The sequence below is a fragment of the Aquarana catesbeiana genome, linkage group LG01, assembly GCF_042186555.1.
Source record: "Aquarana catesbeiana isolate 2022-GZ linkage group LG01, ASM4218655v1, whole genome shotgun sequence".
Taxonomy (NCBI): Eukaryota; Metazoa; Chordata; class Amphibia; order Anura; family Ranidae; genus Aquarana; species Aquarana catesbeiana.
Genome location: NC_133324.1, coordinates 383,980,432 through 384,007,161, shown reverse-complemented (window position 1 = coordinate 384,007,161; position 26,730 = coordinate 383,980,432). Strand labels below are relative to the sequence as shown.

The window sequence follows — 26,730 nt, the reverse complement described above, 5'->3', positions numbered from 1 at the left end:
AGAGATCCTAATGTTCCTGTGTCCACTGCGCACAACATTGTCAAGAAGTTTAAAGCCCGTACAGCACTGTAGCTAATCTCCCTGGCAGTGGACGAAAGCGAAAAATTGATTAAAGATTGCAATGAAGGATTGTTTGAATGGTGGATAAAGAACCTCAATCAACTTCCAGACAAATTCAAGCTGATCTTCAGGCACAGGATACAACTGTGTCACCTCGTACTATATGTCGCCATCTGAATGAAAAGGGACGCTATGGTAGGAGACCCAGAAGGACCCTACTGCTGACACAGAAGCATAAAAAGGACAGATTGAAGTTTGGCAAAACTTTCCAGGAAGGCAAAAACATTTTGGGAGAAAGTGCTGTGGACAGATGAAACAAAAAAGTGACAGCTTTTTGGTAAAGCCCATCATTCTTAGAAAAAGAAATGAGGCATTTAAAGAAAAGAATACAGTCCTTACAGTCAAACATGGTGGAGGTGCACTGCTGTTTTGGGGTTGCTTTGCTCCTTCAGGCACTGGATGTCTTGACCGTGTGCATGGCATTATGAAATCTGAAGATTAACAAAGAACTCTGGGGTGTAATGTAAGGCCCAGTGTCAGAAAGTTGGGTCTCCGTCAGAGGTCATGGGTCTTACAACAGGACAATGACCCAAAGCACACGCCAAAAAGCACCCAGAAATGGTTTAAGACAAAGTGCTGGAGAGTACTGAACTGGCCAGCAATGAGTCCAAATCTAAATCCCATAGAGCAGGGATATGCAATTAGAGGACCTCCAGCTGTTGCAGAACTACAAGTCTCATGAGGCATAGCAAGACTCTGACAGCCACAGGCATAACACCCAGAGGTAGAGGCATGATGGGACTTGTAGTTTTGCAACAGCTGGAGGTCCGCTAATTGCATATCTCTGCCATAGAGCATAGAGAGATCTCAAAACAGCAGTTGGGAAAAGGAAACCTTGCAATCAAAGACCCGGAGCAGTTGGTGAAAGAGTGGTCCCAAATTCCAGTAGAGAGGTGTAAGAAACTCATTGATGGTTACAGGAAGCAATTGATTTCAGTTATTTTTTCCAAGGGGTATGCTACCAAATATTAAGTTGAGGGTGCCAATGATTTTGTCCAGTCCATTTTTGGAGTTTTGCATGGAATGTGTCAGATTTGGCTTTTTGTTTCTCCACTTTTTTGTGTCATACCAATACAAACAAAATAAACATGAGAATGCCTAAACATTTGTAATTGGAACAATTTTCTGGGCGAAGCAATGCACTGACAGAAATGCAGGGGTGCCAATATTTTTGGCCATGACTGTATTTCTATCCACACACACCGTATGTATAAAATAGTTTGAAATACCACCATACATAATATGCTGTTGAATTTGGGCTATCCCAAGGACTAACATCTCTGCAGCTCACGCCTGCAGCCTGCATATCTGGTCAGAGGACTGCCCTCTTCTGATGAACAGAGTTGTCCTGCTCCTGCTCCTCACTGCGCTAATCATAACCCACTTCCCAGGGATTCCCCATTACATGCACTGTTGCTATGAATTTATCACTGCCGCATCTGTTTTTCAATACAGCATCATAATATGAAAGATAGAGCAATTACAGAGGAGCAGGAGAAGGCGATTTTTCAGAATGGGAGTAGAATATGTAGGACAACTTTTTTTTTTTTTTTTTGCATTTTTATAATGGCAAAAAAGTAGTGGGCTCGGAGTAAAAAAAAAAACCAAAAACATATTTTTGTGTTTTATTGTTCAATATAGTTTAAAAACCTATCACCCTAAAGTACTAAACATAAATTACAGACCTGGAAAATAAAAAGTATTTGAAATCCTAGTGAATAGAAATATAGGCCTTGTGCACACAGAACGTTTGGCTAGCTCTCCTAGACGTCTTTCTTCCTGGAAGCAGCGTTTTGGCAAAAAAAAAACAAAAAACACAAACACTTGACGCTTATAAACCCATGTAAAGCATTTAGGCACATCAAGAGCATCGGCATTAATTAATTAAATTGGCCAGAATAACAATTTATCCTGCCAATTGAAATTAATTAATGCTCAAGTGCTGAATGCTTCTAGCATTAACACGCGTAGATGCGTTTACACGTTTCAAATATTTTTTCTGCCAAAACGCCACTGCTCCTGGATGCACAGGCTATGAGTTTTTTTTTCCTTCTTGCCTCTAAATGCCTATGTGTGCTTGTACACATAGGCCAATATGCAGGTTGTTTAGAGGTACAGGAAAAAAAAAGGAAAAAAAAAACACCTGACGCCCTTAACAGCCACATTAAAAACACACAGTGTGCACGAGGCCTTACAGCGCAGTTTTTTAAAATTATGAGATCACCATTTGCTTCCCCACTGCTGTAGCTGGCTGGTCTGTGAACATACACGAACACATACATATATAAAGCAATAAACACATGCATGTAAGAAATGAGATACAACCCACAGCAGCCAGTATTTTTTTCCAGAACAGGTCAATTAATGAAGACTTACTGTATTGATAACTTCTGCTACAGGGTACTTTGAACATTGGTCTCTGTACTATTTAAATGCATGCACATGGTAATATTTTATTACCATAAGCCCTGTTTCTCATTGTACGATTTGACATGTCAAATCGCATGTCAAATCGGCAGCAATTGCACCGTGCTAATGGGTGCGCCCCGCACAGATTTCAAAAAGTAGTTTCTGTACTACTTTTTACGATTTCGGGGTGTGAATTCCATTGACATCACCTGCACAGATGTCTGAAATCGCAGCCGAAATCAGGACTGACATGTGGGAGTTAAATCGTGCACTCGCACGGCTTCATTCCCGCAGCTCAGTGTGAACCTGGGTTAAAACGAAGATATTTAAAGACAAGTTTCAAAATAAAACGGGAGTCTAAATATAAGCTATAAAAAAAGCAACCAGACAAACAAGGAGGAATTGGTTCCTGTCTTCTTAAGCATGATTTCTTCTGAGCAAGTAAGGCTCACTTCTTATATCAACAGGTAGGCAAATTTTGGGGGACTCTGCAGGACTCTGGTTAAAAACAAATACTGACGCGCCTGGTTACACTTGAACAGACCACACTGTAACTCCATGCTGTAGAAGCAAAAAAATAAGCAGCTGTGGTTAAATACAAGACCATTTCTCCAAACCATAATTCTACCTAAATAAAGCTGCAAGCATTTGTCTAAGCTTGGACTTCAGCCCTTTTTCCTAAGCAGGAGGCTAGTTTAGCAAACACTGGAAGGAGAGCAAAACCCGAACTGCGTCACTCCATAGAAACTAATCAAAATCTATTTTGTACTGGACTGTCTTGAAGCAGGGGCCTTTTGATTGGCAACTGTGAATTACTACATTTTGTCCCTAAACTACTCACCGAATAAGGCAATTACTCTACAAAATATCCAGATTTCTTGGCATATAATGCCTAGAATGCCTAGTTCAGCCTTCTCAACCAGGGTTCCTCCTGAGGTTCACAGTGATTCCTTAAAGTAGTTGTAAACCCACCAAAAAAAAACCCTGCAAGACAAAAGGCATAATGAGCTAGTATGCATAGCATACTAGCTCATTATGAAATACTTACCTTAGAGCGAAGCCCCCACTGCGGGCCTGGCATAATGCTCTGGCTGGCGACATGTCTCCTGGAGTTATTTCCAGCATCGCTGGCTTCGGCGCGGTGATTGGCCAGAGCCGCAATAACGTCACTACCGCGCATACACGCAGGAGCCGCTGGTAACGGCACATCAACTGAAGAAATGGCACAGTCGGTCCGTTTCTTCAGTGCGCTTGTGCCGATGACGTTGGCACATGCTGATACAGTGGATATTTCCCAAACGGTGCAGGTTTAGGAGATATCCACTGTACTTACAGGTAAGCCTTATTATAGGTTTACCTGTAGTCAAAAGTGGTCTGTAAGGGTTTTAACCACATATTATATATATATATATATATATATATATATATATATATATATATATATATATATATATATATATATATATATATACACACACACACACACACACACACACACACACACACATATACATACATACATACATACATAATATATATATAAAAAATATTTAAAACGCGTGGTTTATAGTTTAACGTTATGAGTTTTTGCAATGGCAACAGTGGCAAATACACCTTTAAGTACAGAGAACTGTGGGCCATCCAGATATATGTATGTGTACAGTAATAAGTACATACAGTAACTAGGCAGAGCTCACAGCCAGGCAGAAGAGAGATGACAGGTGGTACCTGTCACAAGATTATCCTCTAGTGCCGCCTGTTACCTCTCTGCTAAGCAAATAAAAACACAGGGCTGAAATCAGAATTATGCTCTCATGCAAAAGCAAGAGATATTTTGAAGATATTATTCACCTAGTAGAAAACATTTTAAAGCCACTGGATACATCACAATACATTTGTGCAAATTCAGGCAGTTAGAAAGAAGTTATAATAAAAAAAAAATAAAAAAAGAAACAATGAAAAAATAAAAATAATAATAAATATATATTATTACATTCAAACAGCATTGCTCTTTGCGCATGGCATATGACCCTTTTTTAAAACAGAGACCTTGGAGAATAAAATAGTGGTAGTTCCAATTTTTTTTTTATGCCACATGATATTTGTGCAATAGTTTATCAGGTGCCAATTTTCAGTAAAAATTATACCAATGTTAATTTCAGGGAAACCAAACACACATTCCTGGGTAAATTGTAAAAGATGAAGTTGCGCCTAGTAAATAGATACCCAACCCATCAAGGTTTCAAATTGTGAATGCCCGTAAAACAAACTTCGCTACCCTATATTTTCCATAGGTGACACTTTAAAGGGATGACCTGTAGGGGCTTTTAAAGTTAATCATTAATAATGGCCCCCCGAATTCCGGCTCTTACTCCAATGTGCATGACAATATGTAACGTGTGTAGTGTAAGCGTTGGAGCACAGGCACCGCCAATGGGTGGCGTGTGTGTGTGTAACTATTTTTGACACTTTTTTCCCACCCTGTGAAAATCTTATTTATATCACATAGGGGACTAAGTCCACTTCGTACACTATATTTCTGGCACATCAGTTATGTTTCTATACTTGAACCCTGTTTGGAGGGATAACACGTGGTGAAATCCGCATGTACTCCAGAGGTATACTATTTTTTTTTTTGTCTTGACATACGTAAAAAAGTAAATTAAAGAAATTGTAAAGAATTGTTCAAACAGAACATAGGAAAGAAATAGAATGAAGTGTATTTTAAATCTGTATAGAGTTAATATAAAAGCATACCCTAACTGTACAGGACTGATCAGGTTTTTCTTTCTTATGTGTTGATGAATCCTGTTTTGGGCTGGCAAGTTCCCAGACACTTGAACTTCCTAAGCATGGTTGAATGCTTTCAAAGACCATGGTGCCCTAATGAAAGGACATCCTATTTCTGATTAGTACTGCTACATAAAACAAAGCCCAGCCAAAAAAACCTATAGAATGATATACTCCTGAAGGAGGTATATTTAATTTTATATGTAGCATGTTCAGTAAGTAACATATATACAGTATATATACACCTGTCCTGAAAATAAGAAAAAAGAATGGAGATTCTTCCAGGCAGCAGAACCTGGTCAGGTATACTTTCTATTGAGAGGTTGTGCAGCTCTCAGCGGCTACAAAATCTCCATTGAATGTGAAAAGGCAAGCATAGGTGGGGTTGCAGTGGGCAGAGGCAATATTTACTGTATTAACAGTACAGTTATTCTTTAACCACTTGCCTACTGGGCACTTTCACCCCCTTCCTGCCCAGGCCAATTATCAGCTTTCAGTGCTGTCGCACTTTGAATGACAGTTGCACGGTCATGCAGCACTGTACCCAAACTACATTTTCATAATTTTTTTGACAGATAAAGCTTTCTTTTGGTGGCATTTAATCAACACTGGGGCTTTTATTTTTTGCTAAATGAACAAAAAAAGACCGAAAAAGGTTAAAATTATGTAAATAAGTAATTTTTCTCCTTCACTGATGGGCACTGATAGGGTGCACTGATGAGCACTGCTGTCTGCACTAGGTGGGTGTAAACCCGAATTTTTTATTTTTTTTTTTTGATGATCAGTGCCCTGATTATTAGTGTAGATGTCCCCGGTTTGGATTTGCCGGTTATCGGCTCTCCACGGGCGCTGTCAGCATGAGGAGAGAATTGCCAATAACCAGGAAATCCTGTTTACATTGTAATCAGCTATGATTGGACACACACCTGATCACATGGTAAAGAGCCGCCATGACTGTCTCTCTACCTTGATGATAACAGCCAATGCGTGCCGCAGAGGTCGCGCAAACAGCGAAAGCACGGGTGGACTTCATATGACGGCCTCCCAGCAAAGTGTGACCGCTCTGTAGCTGTCATTCGGCTATAGCAGGGTTGTGAAGAGGTCAATGTCTAGCTTCAGGAAACCTAAAAACCCTTCAATGCAGTGGGGCTATGCCCACACTGCAAGGGTTTTTTGCTTGTTTATATCTAGGGGACTTAAAGGCACCTTTACTTCCCCGATCTTCCACTCCCGTGGCAGACTGTGCTTTCCTGGGGTGAACTATTCCTCAGCATCCCCAGGTCCAGCGCAGGGCTATATTCTCTGCATTAGCCCCGATGATGTCAGAGGACCTTAGACTGCCAGAGCATGGGGAGAAAATGCTGTGGGAAGCGGAAGACAAGAGTAAAATTGAATAACAAGCCACCTAGACAGAAATGAGCAGAAACCTTCTGTAGAAGCCTTAACTTTAATTTTATAAAATAAGCAAGGGCATGGAAACTACTGCAGAATTTAAAGCAGAACCAAAAAGGGATCTTATACTCACCTTTCCTCCAATGGTTCCCATCCCTCGCCAGCATCGTCTTCTGTAAGCCGGTCTTCGGCCATCTTAATTGGCCAGCACGACATCACTCCTATGCATGTGCAGGAGGCCATTACTTCAGCACACAGGGACAGTCGTGGCTCTGCAAGCTGAGCTATGCATGAGCAACTCAGTTTACATTGCCGGAAAAGACAGTGAGCAGGCAGGTAGGTGCATTTTATTGCATGTCTCTTCTTCAGTAAAAAACCTGCCTGCTCGCAGTTTGATACAGTGGGACATTAGTTCCGCTTTAACTTTAAAGCAGACAAACATCCAAACTTAAAGTGGGTGTAAACCCGAATTTATTTTTTTTTTTTTTTATGTCGTAATGTAGAGTATAAGATTTCCTATCATTTGAGCCCAGTCTTGCCACAAAGAGTTAATCCAGGTCTGAGCAATCCTCTTTTACTTTCCTGTCTTTTCACTGAATGTTAGAGATCATAGCAGAAGTTCAGTTAGAAATACACAGGAGAAAATGCATATTGACAAGGGGAGTGTAGAGGTGGGCGGGGAGTCTACTGACATCACGACTCCACCCACCGAGCTCCAGACAACAGACCCACCCACAGAATCTGCAGTTTTTCGGGTCTCATAACGGACAGAGGGGAGACATTTGACAGGTAAAGATACATGCAGGAGGCATGTATATCCTTATAGATAACCCCTATGGCAGTAGTTTAGAAAGGATGACATTGGGTTTACATCCACTTTAAATGGAAACTTACAATACAAATTTGTTACCAGCTCTCTCTTTTTGAACAAATTAGTTACCTGAACCCCAGAATTTGCTAGAGAAGTTCTTGAAGCCTGGTAGCCAATGTGACAATCATGTAATATTTAAAGAGAAGATGATCTTACCATGTTTTGCTCAGAGGAGTACTGTATCCTCAGTGTGTCCATAGCCCGAATCATTGACTGCATAGCAGTGAATATATTTTGGTAAACCAGCTTTGTGAATCCTCTCCTGTCTTCATCTGTGTAACCAGAGCCATGAATAATTCTCATCTGCTTAATGAAGGTACTTTTTCCACTCTCACCAGTACCTGGAAATAACAAAAAAAGGCTTGTAAGTACACACAAGAAAAGTCATGCAATAGTTAATGCGGTGGTAAAGGCAGAAAGTTTTTTTACCTTAATGCATTCTCTGCATTAGGGTAAAAAAAATAAATACATAATTCTGTGTTATGCTCCCCCGAAGGCCCCAAAAATACTTACCTGAGCCTAGGTTCACACTTCTACGGGATTGAAATCATGCAAGTTCAGCTGAACTCGCACAATTTCATTCCCACAGGTCAGTCCGACTTCGGGGGGGGGGGACTTCAGAGACATCTGTGCAGGTTCCTCCACAGAGGTATTGAAATCGCACCCAAAGTCACCAAAAGTAGTACAGGAACTACTTTTGGTAATCGGTGTGGCGTGGCGCTGCACAGATTCGGACGGTGCTATTGCCGACAATGGCCTCAGATTTGGCATGTGATTTGACATGTCAAATAGCATCAATGTGAACCTGGACTGAGTGTTCTAGCGCTGTGCATGAGAGCAGCAGTACACATATTCCATTTTATTTTGTAGGAATTCTGTGTTATATGCATTTGACCAATTCAGGCACAATTTCAAGAAGATGCTAGTCGAATCATCAGCAATTATCCACTGCAGAAGTTGCTTGTATTTTAAGACTTTATATATTATATGTCAATACATAACTCTAATGTACAGTTTTGAAAGTTAAACAGTACACTTGTATATAAAAATAATCACAATTGTGAAAAATATTGAACACAATTCTACAGCAACACCACCAAACAGAAAACAATCTTTTTGCTCAAACATGACAAGGTAATACAAACATATTCTGCATCCTAAATATACAGTTAAAGAGGAACTATGTGTAAAGTTAAAATTACATACGATACAGCTAGTCAATAGCATTAAAACAACAGGTCAGAGCCGTTGTACTCACTGTGCAAAGTACATACAGCGATCTCCCCCACTGAGCTGTTGTGTTCTGACAGGGGGATGGCCCTCCGCCAGAACACTCTGATCAGTGCTCTCTGCTATTGGCTGAGACAGACCAACATACACACGGGCTGAATGACGGACGTTTTTTTTGAACCGGCCAATGTCTGACATTCAGCTCATGTGTACCCGGCTTTAATCACAACAGTCTGCTTTTATTTATAGGCTTTAAAGTCGTCTCTATAAAAAAAAAAAGTGCTCCAGCAGCTTAAAGCGTTAGCTGGAGTTAGGAAAGTCTATCCAAGATGGCCCAGATCGCAAGGTGACAACACATCTGTGCAATCACGTTGCAGAATGAACAGCTTACCATTATGTTAAAAAAAAAAAAAAGATAGATTTCCTGGGAGCACCGACAGGCAAGAAAAGAGTTACAGAAGGACTCAAATAAAACCTGCTCTAATATCTGGGTGGATATTGAACAGCCAAGGGATCCAGGATATCACACTTTCATAGATCAATTACTAAAAGATCTGATCAACATTCATAAATACATTTTTGAAGGAGAAATGCTTCCAAAGCTTGATACACATCCTTGTGTTATGTACAAAATATAATTGCATCTAAATTTCTCTGCTAAATTAAAGTGTATATTTGACCTCAAGAAGATTTCATGACCAGGGTATTTTTTGCGATAAGACACTGTTTTTTTAACTGACAATTGCACAGTCATGCAACGCTGCACCCAAATAAAATGTATATCTTTTTCCCCACAAATAGAGCTTAATTTTGGTGGTATTTGATCTGCAATTTTTTGTTTTTTGTGCTATAAACAAAAAAAGAAGACTAACAATTTTGAAAAAAATATATATTTTTTTTACTTTGTTATAAAATAGATTCAATCAAATTTCTTCACAAAATATGTATTTTGCTACATATTTTTGGTAAAAAAAAAAATCCCAAAAAAGCGTATAATTGGTTTGCGCAAAAGTTATAGCGTCTACAAATATTTTAATTTATTTTTATTTTTTTACTAGTAATGGTTACGATCAGCGACTTATAGCAGGACTGCAATATTGCGGTGGACATTCTGACACCAACTGATACTTTTTGGAAACCATTGACACCAATACAGTAATCAGTGCTAAAAAATATGCACCGTCTCTGTACTAGGCTGGGAAGGGGATAACATCAGGAGCGAACTGTCAGAACCAAGATCTGCCTTGTTTATAAATCACAAGTTCCGTGTCTCTGCCTGACAAACGATGGGTCCCGGCGGATAGAGCACCTGGCACTCGCTGGTCAGCTTCCACTGTGTGTAATCACAGTGGAAGCGAGCCACCGACAGCACATGCGTGCCCCCTACCCAGAAGTGTGGGAATATATATATATATACACACACACACACACACACACACACACACACATACACATACACACACAGTCCTGTAGCAGTAAGACTGCTTAAAAGCAGAGTTTCACCCACCTCAATGGTGTGACATTTGGCAGGGAGGGGGAGCAGATACCTGTCTGTCTAATACAGGTATTTGCTCCCACTTTCGGCGAAAGATCGTCCACCATTCCCTCCCCCGGCTGTCTTCTTCTGGGAGACACACAGGTCTTTCTACTTCAAATGCATACCTGCATTCCAAACTCAAATTAAGCATTGGGCTAAAAAAGTCTTCAAAGTGCCATGTTAGGACTATGCAGAGCCACACCAACATAACTCCAGAAAGAGATTGTAGAATGTTGATAAACAGCATGAGAGTAATAATTGCAACATACATTTTAACCCATAAAAGAAATTCTGAGCAATTGAGCTGCAAAATTATGCAAAGGTCGTGCAACCTTTATTACTTTTGACCTCATCCAATTGAAACTGATAAACCAGCTAAAGTCCTGCAAAGCAGGAATGAGAGGTCCATATTTGGCACAAAAAACACCAGTTTAGCATGCCTGCTGGGATAAATTAGCTAAGCTTGGGTAACTTACACATAACAGTAATAATATACACCGATCAACCATAACATTATGATCACCCATCTAATATGGAGTAGCTCCCCCTTTTACTACCAAAACAGCCTTGACCCATCACAGCATAGATGTCACTAGACTTCTGAAGGAATGCTGTGGTATCTGGCACCAAGCTGTCAGTAGCAGATCCAGTAAAGTTCTGTAAGTTGTGAGTTGGGGCCTTATGCCGCGTACACATGACCGGACTTTCCGTCAGAGTAGAGTCTGACGGTTTTTCCACTGAAACGGACTTGCCTACACACGATCACACCAAAGTCCATTCGTTTAGAACACGATGACGTACGACGGGACTAGAAAAAGGGAGTTCAGTAGCCAGTAGCCAATAGCTGCCCTTGCGTCGTTTTTAGTCCGTCGGAATAGCATACCGACAAACGGTTTTCCGGACAGGAATTGAGTCTGTCAGAAAGATTTAAAACATGTTCTAACACGATCGGAATGATTCCCGTATGACCTTTTCTGCCGGAAAGACCGGTCGTGTGTACACGGCATTAATGGATCAGACCTACTTTTCCAGCACATCCAACAGATGCTCACTTGGACTGAGATCTGGAGAATTTGGAGGCCAGGTCAACCTTGAACTCCTTTTCAGCAAACCATTCATGAGCCATTTTTGCAGTGTGCAGGTTGCATTATCCTGCTGAGAGGCACCACTCCATCAGGGAATACTGTTTCCATAAAGAAGTATACTGGTAAGCAAAAATGTTTAGGTGGGTGGTACGCGTCAATTAACTCCAACAAGAAGGGCACGACCCAAAGTCAGACCAGAACTCTGCTCAATGCATCACACTGCCTTCGCTAGTTTGCATTCTCCCCATACTGCAGCTAAAACCATATCATCTGTCAAAGTGGCTGCATGTCAGGTTTTTCAGGAAGATCTATAAAGAGGTTCAGTGTTAGTCTATGGGCAGGCGGATGAAAATAGACATGTGTTCATTCACATCCATTATGTCTGAAAAAAATGGATACGTTTTGCACCCCTTTACGGTTTATTGGACCTAAGCACAACAGATTGGAGTTAAGAGGATGTAAACAGATCCATGTCTGTTTAAATCCACCTGCCCATAGATCTAACATGGATCCATTAAGCATTTTATTTGGTGATGGGTTGAGAAAAATGAACAAGTACAGATGTCACAAGTGTCATTACATTCTGTTCACAGATCCCTTGCTGATTGGAATATATGCTGCCCACGTGAAAGAACCCTTAAGCCGGCCACACACGGATAGAAATGTGTTTGGTTCAGCGGAGACTGTCCGAATTTCGATCCACGTATGGGCACTTTGGTTTCAAGTCATTTATCGATGGGCTTTTGTACAACCAGCCTGTCAATTTTTCCTGAACGATTAGTGCCACCGGTTATAGCAGCCAACCCTAATCATTGTGTTCTGCCAGCAGGGAAGGCTCCACACCGGCAGAATACAGTAGCACTGGGGAAGGGAATTGACTAACAACAATGACTGAGGGAGTAAATTGAGTGATATTCCTTCCTTCCACCCATGGTGAAAAGAAAGAAAAATGCATAATCTATGCAATCTATTTTTTTTTTATAATTACAGTGCCATCATTCACATACAGAAATTGAAGTGACAACGTAAATTAAACAGTGTGTTTAGTAGCACTTTAAAGTATAGCTAAATTCACAACAAACTAGTTTAACATTAAATGAGGGTTAAACCTGTGAAAGTTGTGTCTCCACTGGAGAGAGATTCAACCTCTCTGTTCTGGTGACCATAGTCCCCGAGACAGGAAGTGATGGGAATTCAAATTTTAATGGATGTTGCTGAAACAGGAATAAAGGGAAAAGCTTCCAATGGGGACAATTTGTTGTGACAACTGTCCAAGAGGAGATTTCTCCCCATTTTGAAAGTCTCCTGTCTATTTTTGTTATGTTTTTGTGTTTTGGGGACAGGAAATCTACCCAATGAGACAGACAGAAAAAAAAAAAAAAAAAAAACGCTGAAGGTTTTAACCAATTCATCTCCATTTAAAAACGAAAAAAATATATATATGTCCTTTTACTTTAAAAGCTACTTGCTTATGTTGTGCATTTGCATTGCCTGATTTTTACCTCCCCCCAATCCACATGCTAATGACATTTTTTAACAAAGGCTTTCCATTACATGCCTATTTTATAGACCTGGTGATGTCATCAATGGGTCTCTGTGCTTCTCTACAATGGAATGCAGATCACGTAGCAAGAGGGGCCAGCAAGGTGCTATACACAGCTTCCTGAACATATCAGAGCACCCAGAGACCCACTTAGGCCTGATTCACACCTATGCATTTTTAGTGCTTTTTCCATTTTGCAGATTTGCACTACAGCCCATTTAAACATGGTTTCCTATGGAAGACATTCTCTAGTGCAAATCAGCAAAATGCAAAAAGCATTAAAATGCATAGGTGTGAATCAGGCCTTAAGCCAAGAGTTTGGCTCTAAGCCCCACCAAGACCAACCCAGTAATCCAAACTCTACCCAGGTGCTTCACAGGGGCCCGTCTTGCCCGATAGCCATCTGTAGAAAACAAAGGAGAATAGAAAGGAGAATAGAAGTACACACCGGACAACCGCCAGGTTCCTAGTATGTCTGAAAGGTTTCAGATTCAGCTTCCTCCCAAGCAATACCCCAATAACGTGTTTCACCCACTTAATCAACCCATGAGCGGCTGAAACATGTTGGAATGGTGTGGCTTGGGAGCAAAGTTGAAGACTTTCAGACATACTAGGAACCTGGGCAGTTGTACGGTGTGTGCTTCTATTTTCTTTTCTATTCTGTTTTTTTACAGATGGCTATGGGACAAGGCGGGCCCCTGTGAATCTAGCTTTTTTAGACTAGGAACCTGAGTGGCTGTATAGTGTGTGCTCCCATTCCCTTTTCCACAGAATCATACTTCAGTTCTCCTTCCAATAGCCCTCAGCCCAGATGTAAGCAATGGACTGTTTCCAGGGAGGGGTCATGGAAACAATAAAAAAATAAATGCCTTGATGGATGGTAGTCAGTCTGGAGCATGTAGTGCAATCAGGATAAGCGATTTCAGTACAGGGAAGGAGCTTGTACAAATATGCAAGACTGAAGGCAAGGCTGGAGTTCAGCTTTAAATGATGAACCAAAGCCAAATGGTTAATATTTGTTTCTATCTATAAGCTAGTTAATATCCTGCATGGTTTTAGATCCACTAAAATATTAGAAATAAAAAAAAAAAAAAAAAAAAAAAAAAAAACAGGTTTTACATAACCATCACATCAGGGTATTGGTCTAACCAAAACATTACAAAATATAAAACTACTCATACTTCTAATGTATACATTTCACATATATACGGTAGATTTGCCTTTTGAATAGGATACCTATACCTAGGAGTGTCATTACTGTTGCTACTGTAGCATTTCCATATGGGATAGAACTGCATTAGTCACATTTTATCATACTAATTTTATACCAATGTGGTTAATTTTTATGTTCTGTCCATTGTGTCTATAAAAAGTGTATCATTTCAATGCTGACAAGAGCAGACACTTCTGGTTTCAATGACTTTGTTACAAGACAGTGCAAAACAGGAGCAGCAAGACCAATTAGGAGTGAGATTTATCTTGACTCAAAAAATCCCATGGAATGTTTCAAAGTATTAAAAAGAAGTTGTAAAGGCAGAAAGTTTCTTTATTTTAATGCATTGTATGCATTAAGATAAAACAACCTTCTGTGTGTAGCAACCTCCCCAGCACCCCCCTAATTACCTACCTGAGCCCCTTCTCTCTCCAGCGATGTCCACGATTCACTCAGCCATCCAGGACACTCCTCCCGATTGGCAGAGACAGAGCAGCTGCTCCATCGGCTCCCACAGCTGTCAAAGTCAGTCAGCCAATCGGGGAGAGGGGGCGGGGCCAGGTCAGGGCTCAGTGTCTGAATGGATACACAGAGCTCTGACTCGGCTTGGGTGACCCTGTAGCAAGCTGCTGGCTGAGGGGCACTCAAAGGAGGAGGGGCTAGGAGCAGTGAAGAGGGACCCGAGAAGAGGAGCACCCGGGCTGGCACAACCAACTGCACAGAGGAGGTAACTATAACAGGTTTGTTATTAAAAAAACAAAAAACAAACCTTTACAATCACTTTAAGGTCATAATTACAGACCAAAATTCTTATGCAGGCATAATTTTACTCTTTACAAAAAGAAAAACAAGGATGGGATTTTAAGGAAAATTTTATTCATTTATTACAGGTACTTATGTAGCGCTGTCAATTTTACACAGCACTTTACATATTTATTATACATCAGTCCCTGCCCTCAAGGAGCTTACATTCTAAAAGGTCCCCAACTCATTCATATACATACTAGGGCCAATTTAGACAGGAGCCAATTAACCTACCAGCGTGTCTTTGCAGTGTGGGAGGACACCCACGCAGCCACAGGACGACATGCAAACTCCAGGCAGGGCCATGGTTGGGATTTGAACTGACAATGCTAGTGCTGCCAGACAGAAGTGCTAACCACTATTGATCTTGCATGACCCTATAACAATTATTTTTGGCAACAAGTTAAATTGAGAAACTTCTCTTCTACTCATGTTTAGTGCTCACTGAGTGGGCAGCAATCAATCTGTTGAGAACCCCCCCCCCCCCCCCATCTGTGTCTCTGGTGGAAAGATTTCCCCTCAATCGCTTTCAAAGTGTCAGACAGAATAGGAAATGGCTCTAAACAGGGATACACCTAACATTGTTTAAACAGAAGGTTTTGATGGCTGTCCTTTTTCCTCGGTGTGAAGATATCCTTCATTTTCTGATGACCATTTTAATACATAAAATAGTAGGTGAGGGAAAAGCTCCCCAAAAATAAGAAATATAGCATTTAAAAACTTGCATGTCTCAGCTTTTCTCCACTTATTTAAAGCAAAAAAAATGTTTTTATAGTTCCAAAGCAGTATTAGACCCAAATACGATAGATATATATATATATATATAGGCGTATAACACGCACCCCAAGTTTAGGAGGGCATTTTAAAAGGGAAAAAACTTTTAGGAGGGAAGTTTAAGGAAAAAAAGAAGAATTACATTTAAATGCCCATCAATGCAGCCTCATCAGTGTTCATCGGCAGCCTTGTCCATCATTGCAGAATGAACAGTGTCCATTTGCAGCCTTGCCCATTGTCATATGCAGCCTTGCCCAGTGTTGTGTGCTGTTTGCAACATTTAATTGTTTAAATTTGCCGCCGAGAGAGCCTGTGTACTCGGGTTGTCACGTCGACCCGCCTCCCTGCGGTTTCAGAGAGGATGAGAGAAGCGAGCGCTGCCGAAAAAGACCGAGCCGTGTGTACTGTGTACTTGGCTCGGCTCGCAGTCCCGCCATTGGACCTTTGTTATGTTCATCATAGGAGCTGGGCGGGACTGTGAGCGGAGTCGAGCCGAGCACACAGTAAAGCTTTTTCCCTCTGTTTTCACCTAGTGATCTGGTCAGTAACACACCACCTGTATTACAGTGCCTCCGATCTGGATGGAGAAGCAACAAAGACCTCTTTGGACAGCAACACTGTTGGTCTGTTTTTTTTTTGGTCATTTTTTTAAGCAGTTAGAGTCGGTTCACACTGGGGCAACACGACTTCAGCGCGACTTTGTACCGTGACTTCAACGCGGCTTCAGCAAATTACAAGGCGACTTGAAGTCGCCTCCATGACAGGCGACTTCGCCTGTGGCCAATCAGCTCTCTGGGAGGGAGGGGTTTTCCCTGCAAAGTCGCTTGACTTTACAGAGAGATCCGACTTGGAGGCGACTTCCATTGATTTCTATGGTACAGGTCGCCTACCAAGTCGGATCAAAGTAGTACAGGGAGTACGCTCTGAAGTCGGAGCGACTTCAGTAGCGTCTATTAAGACGCTAGCGTTCACTCCCATTGAAACTATTTCTGGGGCGACTTGGGGCGACTTGAGGGCGTACAAGTCGGATCCCAAGTCGCCCCAGTGTGAACCGAGCCTTACTGCAAACAGACTTTTTCTTTTGGAATATGGCTCTATTCACACTTGTACAGAGTGCAACTTTGGATGGGTGCAACTTGGATACGACTTTGCTTTGACCAGCGATAATGGACAACTGTTGCAAATAAGTTGCATTGTATAACATACAGGTATGACTTTCATGCAACTTCTGAGGGTTAAAATTAAAGTCTATGGTACTCAAGTTGCATGAAAGTCAGATCAAAGTAGCGCATGAACTACTTTGAAGTTGCTGCAACTTTAAGTCGCACATATAAATGGTTATCAATGGAAAACATGGGGAACAACTTGTCATGCAACTCTGATGTCCAAAGTTGCATGACAAGTCGCACTAGTGTGAGTGGAGCCTTAAAGTGATAGTAAAGTCACTTTATTTCTTTTTTTCCCCCCTCTAAAAATAACAAACATATTATACTTACCTGCTCTGTTGCAGTAGATTTGCACAGAGCAGCCCAGATCCTGCGCTTCTCGGGTCCCTCTTCGGTGCTCCTGGCCCCTCCCTCCTGTTCAGTGCTCCCAGAGCAAGCAGCTTGCTATGTGGGCACCCGAGCCGAGTCACAGCTCCCTGTGTCTATTCAGACATGGAGCCCTGACCCGGCCACACCTCCCCCGATTGGCTAGCTGACTTTGATTGACAGCAGCGGGAGCCAATGGCGGCGCTGCTGTGTCTCAGCCAATCAGAAAAGAGAATCTCGGATGGCTGGGGGGGCTGCTGCACACAGAAGGCTTTTTATCTTAATGCATAGCTCTCTGCCCAGCATAGTACAACGCTTCCTGTGTAAAGTCCTTGCATTAGTTTAATCCTGAAGTGTGGGCTCAGCCGGCTAACCGAGGTTGGTCGATTAGGATCTCTTTAACTTGTCTGACATTCCTATGTGTTATTTTACTAGGGACCCCTGCGTGGGCCCTTTCTGGGTATCAGAGCCAGGTTTAAGCTGTGCCAATGTAATAATAAAAAAAATAATTAAAAAAAGAAATAAAATAATAAAAAAAGTTTTTCATAAAAATAAAATAAAACATTTCTTTCCTGCAACCATCAATGGGCTGCCTTATACAGGTACTATGTCTTTTCCATGTGACTTTGTGCGCTGTACATGATTTGTGGTACAAATGTTTGCCTTCCATTATGTTACCCATGCAAAAAAATCTGCTAGCTTTATTTTAATTGAGTGTGGTGTATGCGTGTATTTGCGTAAGCACATAAAAATACTGATAGGAAGCGCAGCTTTCTGTATTTTGTTTTGATTGATCTACAGCAACGAAAATGACTGCATGCTTAAAAATGTTGCATTTTCAGGCATCAGTGTGCCTTAGGCCTCATGCACACAGGGCGTTAGAAAAAACAAGCTGGAAAGCCACTGCCAATGCCAGGAAAAAGCAGCTGTAAAAACATGCTTTTAGTAGCTTTTTGCATTGGCGTTAATGCACGTTTAGTCACGCTGGCTTTTAGCAGCGGTTCTCTGCCTCTAGTCAAAATCAATGGTTCCCTATGAGAGCCCATTGATTTAAAAAGAAGTCGCGCCACAAGTCGGATCATTATGATGCATGATGATGCGGCTTGTGTGCTGAGGATCTTTAAGGGAAATCCTCGCCAAGATGAAAAAAAAAAAACTGGCGTGAAAACACCAAAAAAAAAAAAAAAATTGCCGTGCGGTCCACCCCAAAATCCATATTAGCCCCTTATCCGAGCATGGAGCCCGGCAGGTCAGGAAAGGACGATACCAGGCCACATGCCCTCAACATGGGGGGTGGGTGCTTTGGGACAGGGGGACCCTAGGCCCCCACACCAAAGTACCTTGTCCCCACGTTGATGAGGACAAGGGCCTCTTCCCAACAACCCTGGCCGGTGGTTGATGGGGTCTGCAGGCAAGGGGGCTTATCGGAATCTGGAAGCACCCTTTAACAAAGGGGCCCCCAGATCCGGGCCCCCCACTCTATGTAAATGAGTATGTCACATTGTACCCCTACCCATTCACCAAAAAATTTAAAAAATAGTACAGAGGTTTTTGACAAAGTAATTTATTAAAACAGCTCTGATGTCTCTTCTCTTTCAGATTTCTTCTCCCTCCGCCAATGTCTTCTTCCGCTGCCGGTTCGCCTCTCTGCGGTCTTCTCCCCATTCTTCCTCCCATGTTTTCTCGACGCTCTCTCCCGCTGTAATGCTGGGTTAGCCGTGTACTATTACTTATATAGCCATGGGGTGGGGCCACACCCCGTGGGACACCACCACCCCTTCATGGCCCGGGAGGTGGCATCACAAGGGGTTGGGCCTCCAGATGATGTCACTAGGTGGCCCCGCCCCATAGCTATATAAGTAATGGCACACAGCGGACCCAGCATTACAGCGGGAGAGAGCGTCGGGGGGAACATCGGAGGAAGAAGAGAGCAGAAGAAGACAGCGGAGAGGGGAGAACCGGCAAAAGGGAGAAGACAGCGGAGAGAAGAGAACCGGCAGTGGAAGAATACATCAGTGGAGGAAGAACAAGAGGATGAAGACATCCCCAGAGGGGGAAGAAAACCGGAAGAAGGGACGCCAGAGCTGCTTTAATAAATTTGTCAAAAACCTGTGTACGGTACGGTTTTTTTTGGGTGAATGGGTAGGGGTACAATGTACCCCATTACGCAAATAAAAAAATATAGTAAAAACAAAAAAAAAGGCTTTAGGGTAAAAAAGTAGATGTAATTAAATCTACTGTGGTGTAGGTAGGAAGACATTGGGGGTTATTTACTAAAGGTAACTCCACTTTGCACTACAAGTGCACAGCAAGTGCAGTCGCTGTAGATCTGAGGGGGACATGCAAGGAAAATAAAAAACAGCATTTTTGCTTGCACATGATTGGATGATAAAATCAGTAGAGCTTCCCCTCAGATCTACAGCGATTGCACTTTCAAGTGCACTTGTAGTGCAAAGTGGATTTTCCTTTAGTAAATAACCCCCATTGTGTGATCATCCTATTGTCACCGCTTTCAGGTTTTTTTCACAGAGGATGAAAACGTATCCAGTAAGTGAATTTTGTGCCAACATGAAAAGCCTTTCAAGTAGGCCTGCACATAGCAGTCATCAATGTGTCAGAATGAAGTAGCCAAGGCACATCATATTCCATAAACAACTTTTTCCATATACCTGAAAAATTTGAAAGAAGCTTTTAAATCTGAAGAGATGTTTATTTATCCACATGCACACTTTACAACTCCACCTGCAGATTGTCACTAAGCCGCTAAATTGATGCCAACGTTCTATTGTGTATTTGACAGAACCATTTACTAGCAACTGTCTGTAAACACCACATTCTATCTCTGGTTCAAAGCTACCACATGCAAGCCAAAGCCAAAATATAATATTTCCTCTCTAGGGATTCACCAATACAACACACAGTTTGACTTTACAGCTTGAAGTTCACTAGGTAAGAGAGGAAAGGCAGTAGTAAATCAGTAAAAAGCTTTTTATCCTTGTCTGCTTTAAAGTGGTTGTAAATCTCAGATATGAAATATGAACAAAGCATATCCCTCTATAGTGTGTACTTGTCCCAATTAAGAGCACTAAGTGTGATTTCTGTTTCCTGCCTCCTTCCTCTGCTATCAGCAATATTCATTCACTTCTGACAAGTTTTCCGACACCAAGAGAAAAATGGTGACATGGAGGTACATCCAGTTGATTGACAACCTCAGCTCTATTTCTATGTGCTGTGTGACGCTCTCAGAGCTCTCCCCACCGAGTTCTGCAGAGTAACTTTAGCTCTCTGCCCCCTCTTTTTCTGAGCGAACAAGCTTATAAATTGAGCACTTTGAACAGATGTAGAGAAGAGAAAAGAAGACTGCAGATAAAACAGATACAACTTATGTAGGAGGATTTGTTAATCACCCGAGGATAGTCCCTTCACTGCGTATATGTAAGGGTTTACAACCACTAAGTTGTTAGATGCATTGTGTGGAAGAAATAGTGTTCCAAAATGTAGGACCTGTGCCCACAGGAAATACAGATCAGAGTTAAGTTAGGGCCCTTTGACACGGGTGGTCCGTCTGTTGACTTATGACCCACAATCACACAGCTCAAAAGAGAAAGCAATACATTCCTATGGATGGTTAGATGTAAGCAGATTTGCTTTTGCCTATATCTGCCCACCTCCGAGTTTGTTTCGGTCAAGTATACCAAACAGAAAAGGTTTGCGCTCAAGTCTGTTATTGCTGTCTGGACTGGAGGTGAGCAAATCTAGTCAAGTGCAAATGTGACATCTATAAACACTCTGATCCAACATAACAGAGGACCAGTCTAGGATCCTAATGCCGCGTACACACGAGCTGACTTTCCGGCATACTTGGTCCAGCGTACCGGAGTCCGTCGGACAATTCGATCGTGTATGGGCTCCAGCTGACTTTTTTTCTCAAAAGTTTGATGGACTTAGATTTGAAACATGTTTCAAATCGATCCAACGGACTCGAGTCCGGTCAAAAAGTCCGCTCGTCTGTATGCTAGTCCGACGGACAAAAGACGACGCAAGGGCAGCTATTGGCTACTGGCTATGAACTTCCTTGTTTTAGTCATCACGTACGAATCCGTCCGACTTTGTAAAGTCCGTCGTTAAGTCCATCGAAAAGTCCACCGGGCAAAGTATGCCGTAACGTCCGGTCATGTGTACGCGATTTAGATGAAATTGAATGGACCTTGCCTATGTGAAAAGGCCCTAAAATAGTGTTCATCGCATACAAAGGACTTTTCTTGAAACTTATACACAAATTAGAAGAAAGTGGCAATAAAAACATATACGTATATCAATGTGTACTTGATATAAGGGAGAACATACTACATAATTTGAAGACACTGCTTTATAAATCACCAACTTCAATTTACACTAAAAAAGAATGGTCAGTATTCGTTTATGCTAAAGAAAAATCTCAGTGAGCTGCTCTCATTACCCAGCATACACTGCCGCATTTGTTAAATTCAAAGTCCACTCAATTTATCTTAATCAAAGTTACATGTATTACAGCCAGATTCCATAAGAAGTGTTACTTGTGCTGTAAGGTTGGTGTGCTGCTTCCTGAAGCTTGACACTTGGTACATCACCAATTACATTCAGCCTTTCAAGGCAGATTTGATGTGTTTTGGTGGCTAGGAAAGCCACTGATATACAGCAGGCTGTCTGTGAGAGAAAAGAAAGATCTTATAAGGAGTTGCCAGATCACCAGGTTGCTGAACGTGGGCATGGGTTTAGATTTGTACATCCTGGGTTCAATTTCGAGGAGGTCGGCTTTGCTCTCTGTATGCATTTCAAGGCTTAAAGTAGAACTCCAGGTTTACTTTGACTTTAAATAGTTCATGTGACAGACCTAGTCAGGACAGAGGCTTTTGGAGGGGACTGAATGCCAGCCTCTTGCCGACTGATTATGGGCCCTGGCATTTGGGGGAACGGTGCTCGTTGTGAGGTGTATGCCTGGGGACCCTGAACTAATGTTACTTTGGATTCAAGTCCATGTCCCCCCAAAACACAAAACTCTGGGAACCCCGTATGTGCCATATTAAAATAGTGACTGCTTCACAATGTTGTGTATATATTGTGTGTTGTCTCATGCTGTTGTGTACTGTTTGCTGTGCTAGTTTGGGGTAGGGCTGTATTCCACTGTTCTATTGTGTTTGTCTGCCTTGGATCACAGGATGTGTATTTCTATGGGGGGGGGGGGGGGTCCTCCAGCAGCTCTCCTTGCTGATAAGATTGTGTGCTGATGAGACGTTGGACACACCTGACCTGTGTGTCATTGTGTGTCCATTGTCACTGTACAGTTTGGCCCGCCCTCTTTTCCAAGGGTGGGGAGAAAGAGTCTCTGAGTTACTTTATCTGTTGTGTCCATGTGTGAAAATAAATGAGTTGATTCCTGCTTGAACCTCAAGACAGAGCATCTTATCTTGTACTTGGGGGGGGGGGGGGGGGGTATTATTTGTATGGGTTCCTGGTTCAGCTGATGGAAGTGTTCAGTAGCTGCCTTTGTGTTTGGGTATGGAACGTCCTAAACAACTTTAACCCCTTTTATACTCGGGGTGTCGTTACAGTTCATTTGGGCCAAGCTTTCTGTTAATTGATGCAGCTGCTGAGTGTGCTGTAATATACTGTAGTAACATCAGCCACATAAGAGTAAGGGTCCTTTCACACGGGACGGATCCGTGATGATCCGCCCCGTGAACATCCGCTTGCTCAGCGGGGATCGCTCCGTGGATCCCGCTGAGGAGGCAGATGACAGGTCTGTCGCTGCACATTGTGCAGCGACGGACCTGTCAGAGTGCCGCTCTCCCCTATGGGGGGATCGGATGATGACGGACCGTAGAGTCCGTCGTCACCTGATCCGAAAACGGATGGAAAAGTAGCTTTTTCCTCCGTTACACTTTTTCGGATCGGAGCGGGTCGGATGTCAGCGGACATGTCACCGCTGACATCTGACACTCCATAGAGGTCTATGGAGGGTCCGTTCAGGTCCACCTAAAAAACTGACAGGCGGACCTGAACGGATCATTCATGTGAAAGAGGCTTAAGTGTCACTGTGTTCCACAGCAATTCGGACACCAAAATCAGGTTGGCCTGAATGTTTCTCCGCCTTGTATCTTTATTAATGAATAAAAGGCTTTCTCGTATTGGCCTAGGCAGAGAGGAGGGTGGATGTCATCATAATTTCAACCTCAAATCAGTACGTTACCAGGGGCAGATGCCTGGAAAACAGGAAGTCAGAGTTCTGGACATTCTACCCTGGGCGTATATCGCCTTAAAGTGATTCTAAAGGTTATTTCTTTTTTATAAAAAAAAAAAAAAAAAAAAAAAACCATGTCATACTTGCCTGCTCTGTGTACTGGTTTTATGCAGAGCAGCCCTGATCCTCTTTTTTGGGTCACCGTCAGCGGCCGTGGCTCCTTCCCCCTGCTGAGTGCCCACAATAGCAAGCCTTTTGCAATAGGGGCTCCCGAGCCGCGCTCCTGTGAATGAACATTTTCCATTCACACACAGAGCGTGGCTCGGCCCTCCCACCGCTCTCTCCTCATTAGCTCACTGGCTGTGATTGACAGCAGTGGGAGCCAATGGGGAGAGAGAACTTGAAGGAGTGCAGCTACTCTCATGCACACTGCTGGATCGAGATGGTGCTCAGAGAAGTATAAAGGGAGGGCTGAGGGGGAGCTGCACCCAGGTTTTTTTTTTACCTTAACCACTTTAGCCCCGGAAGGATTTACCCCCTTCCTGACCAGAGCACTTTTTGCGATACGGCACTGCGTCGCTTTAACTGACAATTGCGCGGTCGTGCGATGTTGCACACAAACAAAACTGACATCCCTTTTTTCCCACAAAAAGAGCTTTCTTTTGGTGGTATTTGATCACCTCTGTGGTTTTTATTTTTTGCGTTATAAAACAAGAAAAAAAAAAAAAGAAGAGCGACAATTTTGAAAAAAAACATTTTTTTTACTTTGTGCTATAATAAATAGCCCCCAAAAAATATATATAAAAAAAAACTAAAATTTCTTTCTCAGTTTAGGCCGATATGTATTCTTCTACATATTTTTGGTTAAAAAAGAAAATAAATAAATATATAAATAAATATCGCAATAAGCGTATATTGATTGGTTTGTGCAAAAGATATAGTGTCTACAAAATAGAGGATAGATTTATGGCATTTTTATTATTAATTTATTTTTATTAGTAATGGCGAAGATCTGCAATTTTTATCGTGACTGCGACATTATGGCGGACACTTCTGACACTATTTTGGAACCATTGTCATTTATACAGCAATCAGTGCTATAAAAATGCACTGATTACTGTGTAAATGACACTGGCAGGGAAGGGGTTAAACACTAGGGGGCGATCAAGGGGTTAAGTGTGTACTAAGGAGTGGTTCCAACTGTGGGGGGGATTGTCTCACTAGAACACGACAGATCACTGCTCCCGATGACAGGGAGCAGTAGAGTAGATCTCTTGTTTACATAGGCATCTCCCCATTCTGCCGCTCCGTGAACAATCACAGGCCCCCGGCGGATATAGAGTCCATGGAACCCACAGGCAGACACACGGAGTACGCGGCGGGCGCGCACGCCCACAATGCTGCGATTTAAAGGGGACATACCTGTTCGCCCATTTGCCCAGCTGTGCCATCGTACATAGTCGTACACTGGTCGGCAAGGGGCTAATACACAGAATGCATTAAAGATAAAAAAAACTTCTGCCTTCAAAACCACTTTAATTGTAACGAAAGGCAACAACCCCCCCCCCCCCCATTATGGCTAGAGTAAGGGAGGGTTATAATTTCCATTATTTTTTTTTTTTGGCCCCATTGGAAAGATTTCCCTTTACTTCCTGTCCCATAGCCAAAACAGGAAGTAAGAAAAGAATCCCTCCAAAGTGAGGGAAACCTGGTGTGTCACCAAAACTAGTGTCCCCAGAGGATTTCCCCTCTATTAGTGTTCTGATGACAGCCCAAAATTGGGGATTTTCTTTTACTTTCAAATAGTGAACAGGACAAATGGAGAAGGTGACTCTCCCTAATGGGGGGACAGACAGCAGTAAAAATGGTGTTCTAATCCCTATTTACTCTACCCCAAACTGCATCACCCAGCCACAGCAGCGGGGCTGGACAGTTGTACATCCATCTAAAGATGGATTTAAATCAGATTCCTTACATTTAGCTTGGGTTGATACATGCTTAATGCACTTTAGTTGACATGCAAGAACATCCAACATTTAATGCATTGCATCGTTCTATTTTTTTTTCTTTTTTGTGTGCCAGCACAAATACATTATTTTTCTTCCTTCAATGTGCATTACAGTGGTCTGCGACATCCAGTATCTCCTTGCAGTGTGTTGTGCTGCATTTAAAAGCCTTTAATTCTTCCTTAGGGCACCCCAGCGCAAAGCATTGATGTGAACTGGTCCTATCAGGAACAATGAATTTCTGCAAGGGCTCACAGAGTGTTACCTGCAGTGCCCTCTGCATTTTAGAAACAAAACCTTAAAAATTGTTTGAAGTAATTAGATAAAATGTCCTGTAAATGTGCGGAGAACAGTTATCACTTTTACTTGTCAATGGTCCCCTACATAGTGTCACTATATAATCAACAGCTATACAACAAACGGATAGGGACTTTTATACAGAATGAAACGTAAATTGTCAGTACTCTCTGCTTCACTGATGAATTTATTGCTAAATGCTACTGACTTCTAGGAATTAATCTAGACTAGATTATTAAATCATGATTAGAATTATGTAACAGGTTTAATGCTGTGTTACATAGGGCTTGCTGGATTTAGACATACAAATAAACTGCTGTGGAGTTCTCAAAACTTCATGATACGCAAAACAGAAACATGTGCAATAGTTACACTAAAATTTACAAAAAATGTACAAGTCTGAAATTTCGATTTTCAGTTAATAAATAAATGAACTTCACTTTTTGCTAAACCAAAGCAACAATGCCAAAGAACATTTTTCACAAAAGAATTTACTTTTTAAAGCACGTGTGTGCAGCAAACACCTTATAGTAAATATCTACGACAGCACTAATGTGCATACACAAAACGGTGCACTTTACTTATGGCCTCGCAATGCTAAACATTTACAAAAACTGCCAACATTACCTACAACTGACAAATAAGAGCAATACACACAAGCTCTTCGATCAAATCAGTCTAGCATTTGTTCAGGCCAACCTGATCAGAAGCTCCATGCAGATCTATGAGAAGGCAGATGTAGATGGACTTGTGTTTTACCGCTGTGTAGCGGTAAAGCGCCGTTAATTTTTTCGGCCGCTAGTGGGGCACTTTTAGCTCCCGCTAGCGGGCAAATAAAGGGTTAAAAGCCTCCGCAAAATGACGCTACCGAAGGCGCTTTGGCAGCGCTGCCCATTGACGTCAATGG

General features: G+C 42.1%; 1 protein-coding gene across 1 annotated transcript in view; it reads right to left on the bottom strand.

The window, feature by feature from the left end:
* LOC141147007 (guanine nucleotide-binding protein subunit alpha-14) overlaps positions 1-26,730 on the bottom strand; it is a 175,532-nt gene that overhangs the window by 92,623 nt on the left and 56,179 nt on the right. The window contains exon 2 of the mRNA XM_073633934.1: positions 7,739-7,923. Within this exon, the coding sequence (XP_073490035.1) occupies positions 7,739-7,923 (185 nt within the window). The remainder of the gene's footprint in view (positions 1-7,738; positions 7,924-26,730) is intronic.